The sequence below is a fragment of the Lepisma saccharinum genome, unplaced genomic scaffold (genome assembly GCF_977018435.1).
Source record: "Lepisma saccharinum unplaced genomic scaffold, izLepSacc3.1 HAP1_SCAFFOLD_1181, whole genome shotgun sequence".
Lineage (NCBI taxonomy): Eukaryota > Metazoa > Arthropoda > Insecta > Zygentoma > Lepismatidae > Lepisma > Lepisma saccharinum.
The window spans coordinates 17,439-29,826 of NW_028143818.1; the positions used below are offsets into that span (position 1 = coordinate 17,439).

The following is a 12,388-nucleotide window of genomic DNA, read 5'->3' on the forward strand; positions in this document are numbered from 1 at the left end:
CTGTTCCGTTGTAAGAGGGAGCGAATGAAGCAGGAGGCTTCGTCGGTCACGTTCGTGTCGTGTGCAGGCGGGAAACTCGCACAGCACAAGAGCGATTGCTGGGCTCCATAAGTTTAAGCGAACTGCTCAATCTTGACGGGCGAGGAAAGGAAATAAGCCGTGTTCTCGCGGATCACCATCGTAATCCCGGCATCCCTGTGTAATTCCTGCAAACTAAGTTTAAAATAATTTACAATAGAGCGTTATCATCCTACATAGAAGTCTCTTCCTGTTGGGTTATCACGTTACCTGATAAATAATCCTTAAAAAAACTATCTGGGGGAGGGGGAGGGTCTCTTTGTTTACTTATCTCTGTATTGACGTCACTTCCCTCCTGCTCTGTTTTGTTCTAATCAACCTTCTGAATGAATGGTCTTAAGTGATGTTATCTACTCAATGAAGATATGACTTAAAAAAAGAAAGGGGACCTCCCGGTGGCGCAGTGGTAGCGTCGTCGCCTTGGAATCAAGGGGTCCCGGGTTCGATACCCGGTGGAGGCACATAGTGGTTCGGATCCAACTTTAAACTGTAGGTCCAGTCCCGATTAGCCTTACTGTGCATAAAGTGGAATTAAAACACGAACTCAATCAAATAAAATAAAACTTGTCGATGCTGTTTTTGGATTTCTCTATCCATTTAAAATAAAAACTATTAACTTAGAGGGGACAAAAGAGAATCTACTTTGGATGGATGAAATAGCATTAGCTCCCTAACGTCGGTGCCTGTTGAAACCTGTGAAATAAACAATACGGTATTTTTCTTCTTTGCAGAAGACCAAGAAGAAAGCTTCAAAACCAGACAGTGATGAGTTTGACAACGCTTACCTGCCCAGATGCCATAGTCAGCCAGATGCGTATGTGATCCACACCACAGGGAACAACACCCCATTGCATTATACGAGAGCGCAGGTTGAAAGGAAAGAAACCTTTCAGGATAAACCTATCTTGTAAATATCATATTTTTCTACATGAAGTAACTACTTTCGCCCTTTTTTTTCAAATTTTCAAACCTAATATTGAGTGAAAAGAAAGGTTAAATTGAAATTTCTTGTTAAAGTGAAGGGAGTTTGAGTTTTAAACTGTCTAACCCAAATGGACTTTAGACTCCTGAAGTTCTTTCTCCTATTATACCCAACATTGTTACTGCATTTAGTTTACTGTAGCAATTATGATCTTACTAGTCTTAATAACTTTTTAGAGGTAACAAGCCAACACAAACACGGACCTTTTATCTGTCTGTTTATATTTAATAGCACCAATGCCCTATCTCTACTCCCCCACCAAGATGTTTAATAATTACAGATCACACAACTAAAATGTGGAAAATGGCTTCCTTATGACTAAGCTGATTTTTCTGATGAAACCTAGTTATGTGTCATTTTGATACTCTGACAATTATGCATACATAGACTCTGCTTAGTTTATATTCACTGTTAAGAATGCATGTGATGTATGAGAAGCTAACTATTCCCAAATGAGATTCAGACTACGCACAGTGGTGTAGCCAAGACGGAAGATTAACGGGAGAAGGGTCGTGTTAGTCAAGAAAATAATGTGTTTCGACGCCAGGAGACTCGGATTCGAATCCCAGCATGGGTGTTATAGTTTCATCAACCTTGAATCTGCTGGCAAATGACTTTTGCGGAAATATCGTTTCGAAGAAAAGCACAAATTTGGTATTCCAAACACTTATGTGTGTGGGTTTATAATTCCTTCTACAGCACGAAGGAGATATTAAGCGCGGCTTACACATGCAGTTGTATTCTAAAAAGTTTAATGGTGCCCGTTTTATATTACGAACAACATATAGAATAAGTCTCTGAATGTTAGTGACAATGGTTCTACATTAGCATGCAATGTAAATTGGCCATTATCCATTGTCTAGTGCTTTAAACTATTCCAACAATAAGTATAGTTTAGAGCACTAGACAATGGATGATGTCCAGAATGCTAACATACGTACGTATATAGACATAACACCATTAAGCCTTGTTTCCATGATTATGAAAAACAAAGTATGCTGACCAAAGCAGTAATTTATTTTATTAAAAACGTTGAACATTGAAACGTTACGTTTAGTTTATGTTTTTAATAAAATAAATTACTGCCTTGGTCAGCATACTTAGTTTTTGTATATAGACACTGCAAAAATCTATGTCTAGGAGAAAATTTAAACACATCCATACGTTTTTACATTGGTTGTATGAGAGCTTTCCTTTTTCCTAAACAATATCTTCGAAGAAGTCGTTGTTGAAACAAAACGAACGACCAATCGAGTTTTATGGGGTAAGAGACTTACTTAAGTTGCTTTCCCGCCAAAAGAGGAGACGTCACCAGGGGTGCTCACAGGGGAGTTTCATGTCTCGTGCCTGCGTCATGGGAAAAAAACATTATACCAATTCTATATATCTTCACACAAAAATGGTACGGGATCATTTAGTTTGATTGACTTGTTATTGCTTTTTAGTTATAACTATTATGTACAGTTTTTCTACCTACCTGTGGGTGATCGCGGCGATGGGGTTGAAATGAAATACCACCTCTTATGCCTTTAAAAGCTGTTTCGTTGGGGGAGGGGGAGACATGCTGTTCGCATTAATACAAGGTTAGTCAAGCAGAGAAACTGTTAACAATAAGGTTGATTCAGTATATTAACAATGGCAGTGAGCCTGAGCAAACATGAAAGTGAGCCTACAGTACCTAAAGTAAATATATAGCCTATTGCTTAAATATGTCTGTAGTATATTGTTCCGCAAATTTTGTCTGATCATAATAATTCGAGTAAAAAAATCGGCTCAAAGTAAGGGGGGCGAATGTTCTACATTTTTGGGGGGAGTGCGTCATAGGCCTTGAGAGGGATGGACACCCCTGGACGTCACTATGGGGTTGGATCAGCGAAAACCAATAACGTCAACGAATCTGTTACCGCAGTTGCCAACTCTTGCGACACCCATGTTGACATGTTGTGGCTTATTCTCCGCTGCATGGCTAAAGCTTTCATGCTTCTGCAATGAAGCAAACGACGCGCGTGCATCGGCAACAGAACAGCGTCCACGTGACTAACAACCGAGTGGTGGGAAACAAGACTATAGAACAACCACAGTTTTTTAGCAGTACGCATGTTTTTCGAGGATTTAGAATTCTTGGTAGTAGTGTAATAATGTGCTGTCATGTTACAACCACGGTACCATAACCTGCAGCAAGAGACTGACTAATCACATGCTAATTCCATATCTTGCTTTTCAGGCGAAGGGAAATACCTTCGATAAAAGTGACCACATCGAAGTATGACGAGGAATATAACATGAACCATCCTCGCAGGGGGAAGGCTTTGATATTCTACCACAAGAATTTCGTGGGGAAATTTAACGTGGAGCCTCGAATAGGTGCTCAAGTCGATCGTGAAACACTGCGAGAGGAGCTCGAAATTCTTGGCTTCGATGTCTTGTGCTACAATGATCTCAAACGCAATGAGTTACTAGATACAATCGCAACAGGTTAGTTTCCTCTGCCTGTCTGTCTGTCGCTATGTGTGTGTTAAAAATATTGGGTAGGTTTGACTCAAAGACTTATTTTATAATTTTGTACAAAAAGTAATACATATCCTAGCCCCCTTACCCTCCCTCACATATACTATCATGTTTTTAACTTCTGGATCATGGTTTATAATATTATCTATAGATCTTCTCTAGTCTTACTGCGGACGGCCCTCATGTTGGAAAGGGAAGTGGGGAGCGAGATATACGGAGGTGGGTTACGACGTAGCGGGAGGAGTTGCTGCGCGCACCTCATTCTACAGGCTGCGATGTTTCTTATCGCGCTGGATTGGTCGCTTCCTTACTTTGCCAGCATGTAGAGTGCCCTTCCGTAAGACTGGAAAAGAACTATAGCGCTAGTGGAAATTGGCGTTATCAGACGTACGCATAAATGTCACGAATAGCAATAACACTTATAATAATAGACAAATTATTTGGAAGGTCCGAACACCCTTCTCCATCCCGGACTCCTGTATGTTGACCCCACAGTGTGTATCAATGCTCAAAGCGGAAATTTTAGAATGATAAGTAATATTGTTTCACATCCCCACCCATATGCCATTTCTGTTTATTCAGTTCATATCGAAAGAGGCAGTGACGTGCATAGTGGTGGTTTATCCTGATTATATCTCCCATTAAACTAACTTATCTTTAAAAATAGATAACGCTAGGTAGTCTACACTAGGAATGGCAAAACGGATCCGGATCCGAGAGTTTCGTATCTCAATCCCATTATAATATTACCACACCTTAAAAGGTATTATGATCGTCGATTACAAAAAAAAAATCATTAGTTAGTCCTACAAGATTTTTTTCAAGTGTTGTTCCTAAAATACTTTGCTACGCATCGGCTAACACACTTCGTGCACAAAAATAATCTTACTTGTTTAACATAAAATGTCAGAGGTGATTTTGTAAATGCCATTGAAACGAATTTGTATTCATTCGAATGTATTGGAAATGGAAACACACATAAATGTGAGACATTTCATTCCAGGATGAAACCTTTAACATTTAACAAGATAGAAATGTTATACAAAAATTATACAATTGTTCTAGAGTTAGTTTTAAAAATTAAAATAAAACATTATAATATATGCAGTGTTATATAATTACAAAGTGTAAGACTAACAAGGGAGATTATCTAAGTGTCCCCCTCCGATTTTCATGAAACTTGGCAGGTGTATAAAGGGGCCAAAAAGAAGAAATACAAGTTTTTTTGTTTCGGCTAAAAAACTGTTCTAGGGGTGAACCCCCCCCTCAAATGTCAAGATGAGGACAAATTGAAGTGGGGATCTGACCCCTGTGTCCCCCTCCGATTTCCATGAAACTTGGCAGGTGTATAGAAGGGCCCAAAGGAAGAAATATGTATTTTTTTGTTTCGGCAAAAAAAAAACTGTTCTAGAGGTCAATCTCCCCCTCAAGTGTCAAGATAAGGACAAATTGAAGTGGGGATCTGACCCCTGTGTCCCCCTCTGATTTCCATGAAACTTGGCAGGTGTATAGAGGGGCTCAAAGGAAGAAATACGCGTTTTTTTTGGTTAAAAAACTGTTCTAGGGGTCAACCCCCCCCCCCACTCAAATGACAAGATGAGAACAAATTGAAGTGGGGATCTGAACCCTGTGTCCCTCTCCGATTTCCATGAAACTTGGCAGGTGTATAGAAGGGCCCAAAGGAAGAAATACGTGTTTTCTTTTGTTTCAGCTAAAAAACTGTTTTAGGGGGCCAAATCCCTTCAAATGTCAAGATGAGGACAAATTGAAGTCCGGATCTGACCCCTGTGTCCCCCTCCGATTTCCATAAAACTTGGCAGGTGTATAAAGGGACCCAAAGGAAGAAATACGTGTTTTTTTGTTTCGGCTAAAAAACTTTAAGGGGGCAAACCCCCCTCAAATGTCAAGATGAGGACAAATTGACGTGGGGATCTGACTCCTGTATCCCCCTCCGATTTCCATGAAATTTGGTAGGTGTATAGAGGGGCCCTATGCGCCCTGTTTCTTCCTATGCCATATTTATGTGGTTTCGGGTCCAGGATCCGAATCTGGCCATCCCTAGTATACACGAAAAGATGACAAAATATTCCTCACTTGTCAAAAAAAACAAAAAAAAACTCTCTTACGAAAGTCCACGGTACAGTAAAGTTCAAAGATATGCGGGAACAAATTGCCCTGTACTATTTTCATCGATTTAATTTTGCACCCTAAGAGCTTCCACGTTGCGGATTTGTACTGGTGGAGATAGTAGGCCTAAGTAGCCTCTGTTGAGAGTCTCAAGCAGGGTGGCTAAAATTCATGATTTTTATTTCCAAAAATCATTTTTGATGATTTTCTTTATTTAAATCTGATTTTTTTTATTTAAAACGATTTTTTTAATTTAAAAAAAACACGTTTACATTTTTTTGTATGTTTCTTTGGCACCATATATATATATTTTATATAGAAAGGCTTTTTCTGATAAACGGCTCATTAAAATATTTGAAGAGTTTGATTAAAGCAAATAAAACATTATATATATAAACATTTTTCTGTTTCTGTCCTGATACTGTATACATGAACCTACTGTGGAAATGTTTGTTGAGTGTGTTAATGACAAAATAATATTTCAGTAACTTTTCTTCCAGTAAAAACAAAACATTCTGGATGGATGTTCTTTACACTTTGTAGCTGAATTTTGGCAATTTTTTAAATGATAGTATGCAAATATTGGCTGCCATTTTCATTTACAGTTTAATGTTAATGGCACTATTTACGGTTTAACATGATTAGTATTTTGTACATTATTCTACACAAAATGTTTGCTATTTTTGCCTATATAAATTATCTAATTTTAAATAAAGATAAATTAATGTACTTTCACCAAAAGTGATTTTGATATCTACAAAATTCATATGTACATTATTCCATAAATTATTTCTTTAAAGTGATGTAAATCAGTGATTTTTTTAAAAAAATCACCGGATTTAAGTCTTGATTTAAATCACTATTTACACAACCTGATTTAAATCAATCCACCTTGGTTTCAAGTTTATGACCTGAAGTCGATGAATATGGTGGCGGACAATTTGTAAACACGTACCTTTGAACTTGACTGTATAGTAAGCAGACATTATTCACGATGCGAAACATGCAAAATGTGCCTCGTTATAAACATTCTTCTCATTCGTTTCAGTACAAAAGGAGGACCATTCGGATGCTGACTGCCTTGTTGTAACGATACTAACTCACGGACGAAAGGACTATCTCCTTGCGCAAGACGAAGAATACCCAATTTCTTTAATCTGGAGCTCGTTCACGGCCAACAAATGCCCAACGCTTGCAGGAAAACCTAAAATATTCTTCATTCAGGTTAGGCTGTTCGCATATTTGCTGAATAAGTGAACATGGATATTTTGTTTATCAAATTAATTCAAGTCAACGTGAGTGGATTTTACTGGAATGTCACATTAGTCTAACAATTGTTCCCGTATCGTTCGAATCCAATTCTAATTCGGATCAGCTGCGAAAGAAATGTACATGAACATGATGGCCACTCTAGGACAAATATGCTAACAATATAAAGGGTATGTGTAATTCCAACGTATCCAAAAATTATAATTCAATTCAATCACACGGTACAAGTCAACACATTTAAAATATTTAATTTTAGGTGCAGACTCGAAATACACATACTCAGACTCGAAATACATCTACAGACACAAGTCACAAATGTTACGGAATATACTAATCTACGAACAATTTTTAATTGTGTAAGAATTTCACACTCAAATTTAACTGATCAACTTCAAGATACCTTATCCTGCAATAATCTTCGTCTGTCAGACAGATACAACTGCAAAGGACACCATAGCAAACGGATTGAGAGAATTGTTTTATTTTCCAAGCAGCTATCTTTCCCTTCCTCGATAAAAATAAAAGCTAAAATGTGAAAAACTTGCCTCAGGATATTTATAAATTCAATGGGATTTGTATTAATAAACGCTGCACAATTTTTCACGTCTAGGGAGTAAAATTCACTCATAATTCCCAGAGCCAATATTTCACGCAGAATTCAGCCACCCTGATCAACGTAGATCTTGGAAAGACGGTTTTTATCTTAGACATGTCAAGATTAATAGTTGTTGTGCAATATAAATATTTCTTTATTGAATATACTGTAGTTTATAGATATGTCGATAACCATGAAAGATATCCTAACATATGTATATGAATGTTCATTCCAAGAAGTGTCATATGTTTTTTGTTGTAAATGCATTTTTGTCATATGCATACAGGTTTAGCTAATCAAATCTTTGTTTGAATATCAGCACCAATCACAGGTGATGAATTGGTAGTAGGTAACGGCGAAAGTAGCCTCACTACTTCATAATACTGCAGTGGCGGAATGGCGACCTTCTGTCCCAGAAGCGGGTTTGTTGACCGTTTTGTAACAGTCGCCTATTAGTTTCATACCATGTCACTTTGATACAAAATATTGTATTCATTTTTGAAGGTTCGTTTCCAAGTGACACGTCTGACTTGTCACCAGTCGTATCGGTGTGAAAACTTCCATACAGCTCTCGAGAGGGTGTGTGCGGGGAGGGGAGAGGGGATTTGGCAACTACTCCCATGTTAAATAATTTATTGTTGGGTTTAATCGCTTTAGGAAGACAACGATCGCTTCCCTCAATCCGCCCATGAAATAATGCAGCCGGTCCAGTGGCGGAGTGGCTAGCACATCGCGCTAAGACGCCAGGGTCCCGACCTGGGCATTGATGTTTGTGAGTGTTCATTCATCAATTTCATCACATCATCATCACTCACCGCACCTTCTCAAATTAGCCAAAAGTGGCACAAAAACGAAGTAAAATAAAGCAAATCAATCAATCAAATAATGCAGTACCTAACGAAATCGGTTTTCTAGAAAACTGAAAATCAGTTTTTTAAAACTGAAATTTCATAAAACCCTTTTTCTTTGTTTAGAAAGGAAACCAGTTTTCGTAAAAACCGAAGGTGTCAAAAGTTTCAACAGCACTAGTATCAATATAACTGATAACTATACGATCTGAAACCTATTGGTTAAATAAAAATTCAATCGTCGTTCATTAGAGATTGTAAACATGCTATTCTCTATCCACTGCAAAACGAAAGTCAATATACACAAAAACATGAGCAGAGCCGAATTAAGGTGGGTGCTATTGATGCTGCAGCATTAGGCTCATTCCTGAAATAGGCCCAGATGAAAAGAGACGAGAATTTTCCGAAAGCTGAACAGTTTTTTTTTGCTATATTAACCTGAAAATAAATCTTAGAATGAAATTTGGAACCCCAATTTCGGACGCCTAGACACAGGTAGTAAAATGTTCATCTCGCAAGTTAGTTGTATACAAAAAAAATCGACGGTATGGAGCATCAGGCCCAATTTCGTCTTAATCCAGCCCTGAACATGCGGCTTATGACAAATCCTATTGGTAATTTCAACGGCAGCTTTTCGTGTTGGACTACAGTGCGTGTGATGAAGCCATCGTAGCTGTTGTGTTGAAGGTGGTTGACTTTATACAGTATTATGACTTGTACAGATAAGACCAATATATTCGTGGGCCAGATAAGGAACTATTCACGTGCTTTTGTTTACATTAACTTAGTTCTGACAGTGGATGTAGAATATTTTATTTTAATTCGAGAGTTGTTTACTAGTATTTTGGAAATTAAGAGTTTATCATTTTGTTCAGGCCTGTCGTGGTGATGACTCGGATGCTGGTATTCTGATGCGTTGCACCAGAGGGAAAACAATGACTGATGCCGTCATCACGTCCTCTGCAATTCCATGCTATGCCGATTTCCTGATAACATACAGCACAGTCGAAGGTAAGTCATTTTTAATTATCAAAAATAATCGCTATTCTTTGATTGATTCGCTGCAGTTCAGCGAAAAGTGTTGTAAACAGAAAAATGAAAAGTACACAACATGTGCCTGAAAATGGGAGGGATCATTATTTTCACGTCTTATCTCATCATGTTGTGTACAACATTTCCAACATCCCCCGTGACAATTATCGTGCTTATTTTGAATGTAATTGTAACAGTAATTCTGAGAATTTGAAGTCATTTCGAAGCTGGCGGTTTCCATAGCGGAGATATCGCACGCGATTTGACGGGAGTTGGCGTCCGGGCGGCCACCAAGCGTGCCGCCGTCAGGCGCACAAAGGGGGAAAGAAAGACCCTGTATAATAAATGTATATTACTTTGGCGTAGAGATGTGACGACCCCATGGCAGTTAGTTAACCAACAAAGTGAAATGGTCAAAATTTTGCTCTGTTCCCATAAAGCACAAATCTCCAAGGAATATCCATTGGATATGTACAATGTCCAAATCAGACCCATGGATATTATGGATATCCATTATATATCCATTTCTGAATATCCATTGGACTTCTATTAGATATCCAGAACTGGATATCTGAAACTCAACCAAATCTAGATATCTAATACATAGCCCAAACATGTATAGAACTGGCAGTCAGAAACATTGTCCAATTCCAAATATCCAATACGTCTCCAGATCTTGTCCAAAACGGGATATCCAACAATGAACATAAATAGGATCTGTTTCGGATATTAGAAAATGATCATTGTATTTCAGTTATGTAGGCTATACTTTTCCATACTTTATCGTGGAACTGAAACAATAATTGCATTCAAGCATTAGCGTTTACAAACTTAATTACGTGTTATTTAGTGATTTATTTTTTTCTTTTTAGAATCAGAAAATTTCGATTTAGCCTTCTTACTCAACGCTACAATACAATCAAGACTAAAATCGAGTCAATCCTGTTTAGCTCAAGCGGGAAAACCTGTTCTTTATATTTAGCATAGACAGTAACTATGCATTCAGTTCGCGTGTTTTACGCCCGAGGTCTGAGTGAATCAGAAGCTTGTGACGGTTTTCCTTGTTGGTGAGCGTCTTCTTATTTACTATTTTTAGCGATTGAAACTTTTTAAACTTTTAGAATCAAAAACGCTACAATACAAAACAGGCAAGAATCGCGTCAACGTAGCATCACAAATCTCCAAGGAATATTCATAGGATATAAGACCCATGTACCGATATGTTTAAAAAATTTATATACACTTTAAAAGCATGTCATACATGCGATACGCTTCAATTCGCGTTGACTCTGGGTTCAACGTGTAGTACCTGTGATAACACTGTACCAGAATGTTGGATAGGACGAAGGGCTTCGATTGAGTACCCGCTCCGTTCGCCTGATTTAACCCCCCCAGATGTTTACTTCTGGGGGACCGTCAAGGAGGTAGTATACAGTAAGAAGCACGGTCACTAGTGGACCTACGCCATGAAATTGGAATGGCTTGTGTGGCAATCTCTGTGGCTACTCTGGAAGATCTCAGGAATGTACAGTATCGTGTGCCAAGGTGTTTGCAGGCTGGTGGTTTACAGTTTGAGCATTTATTGTAATTGCACGCAGAAACTGTGTCTATGTTGTAACGTTTCCCTTTGTATTGTTGTAATACTCACAATAATATAGCAGCTATTCCATTTTAAAGTGTGTATACATTTTTTAAACACCCCGGTCTATTAGTGTTGTCCATTTTACGTCCATAACAGCTCCAGCCCTGGATATTCAAAGGAAAACTCTCCTGGCCATTGTCTGTGTCACAGCGAGTCACGCATGCGCGCGCAAGTGCAGGTGAAAGTGCACTGTGTCTCGCTGGCTGAGGTCAGTTTGAATTTAGGAAGTTGTGATACATGGCAGTCAAGAACAAGCTCTATATACTCTGCTTATCATGGAAATGTGAGTGAATACAATATATTTTTCGGATGTGTAGACGTGCGAGTGTGTTTTTGTGAGTTTGTGTGCGTCCTTGCGTGGTGTGTGTGAGAGAGAGTTTGCGTCTGTGAGTGGTGTGTGTGTTTGTTTCTTTGTGTGCTGTGTGTGTGTGTGTGTGTGTGTGTGTGTGTGTGTGTGTGTGTGTGTGTGTGTGTGTGTGTGTGTGTGTGTGTGTGTGTGTGTGTGTGTGTGTGTGTGAGAGAGAGAGAGAGAGAGAGAGAGAGAGAGAGAGAGAGAGAGAGAGAGGAAAAGGAGTGCATGTTACAAACATATGTGTACAAATCTATGAAATCCACTTACCTTCACAAAAGTTTTGTACTAATGCTGAGTATTTTCTCGTATATATGCGATTTATATATACGAGTTCAGTGCAGGAGACATCTATTTGATGTCTAAATGGTGCCCTAATAAAGTTATAAAATAATAATAATAAACTTCCCTGTTATATCCATATAATGTCCAGATAATATCTAAATGTAGTCTAAATAATGTACCGTCAAACGGGGTAACTTCGTACAGATTTTGGCATATTCTAATGTGCCCTGCAAAATCCGCGGCGAGTGACAACACGAAAATTATACGCGAGGAACACTTTGTCCTTTACAAATGTACTGAAGGAATACCAAATAAATTCCAAAATATTAGGGGGCCCAAATACGTCAGCATTTTCCTGACGAAGTTACCCCATAAAATGAGGTAACTTCGTCATCTCTGCTTACGTTCCAAACAGGTCAAAATTCCCCCTTGAAGAGATAAGATCGTAACGTGAAATGGTATGAATTGCAAAATATATCCTCTTGTCAAAGTAGTGACGTTTGTGTGTATTTTATGCTTATTTTAATTTTTTATTGGTTTTTAAAAATTGAAATCTTACAACGTGTTTGATAACAAAACAAGTTCTGCACATGTATCATAAGGAAACAAAGAGCCAGGTGTTTCGGTACAAAACATAGACAATACAATCAGTCATCATCTTCACATGCCTCAC

At 38.3% G+C, this 12,388-nt stretch overlaps 1 protein-coding gene across 1 annotated transcript; it reads left to right on the top strand.

Moving 5' to 3' along the window:
• Positions 1–809: 809 nt before the first annotated feature.
• On the top strand, positions 810–9,418 carry LOC145983531 (caspase drICE-like; the record flags this gene model as incomplete). Its single annotated transcript, XM_083116607.1, has 4 exons — positions 810–985; positions 3,285–3,535; positions 6,744–6,919; positions 9,283–9,418. Coding segments are annotated over 4 exons (739 nt in total), but the record flags the coding sequence as incomplete, so codon positions are not given.
• Between the last annotated feature and the right edge of the window lie 2,970 nt (positions 9,419–12,388).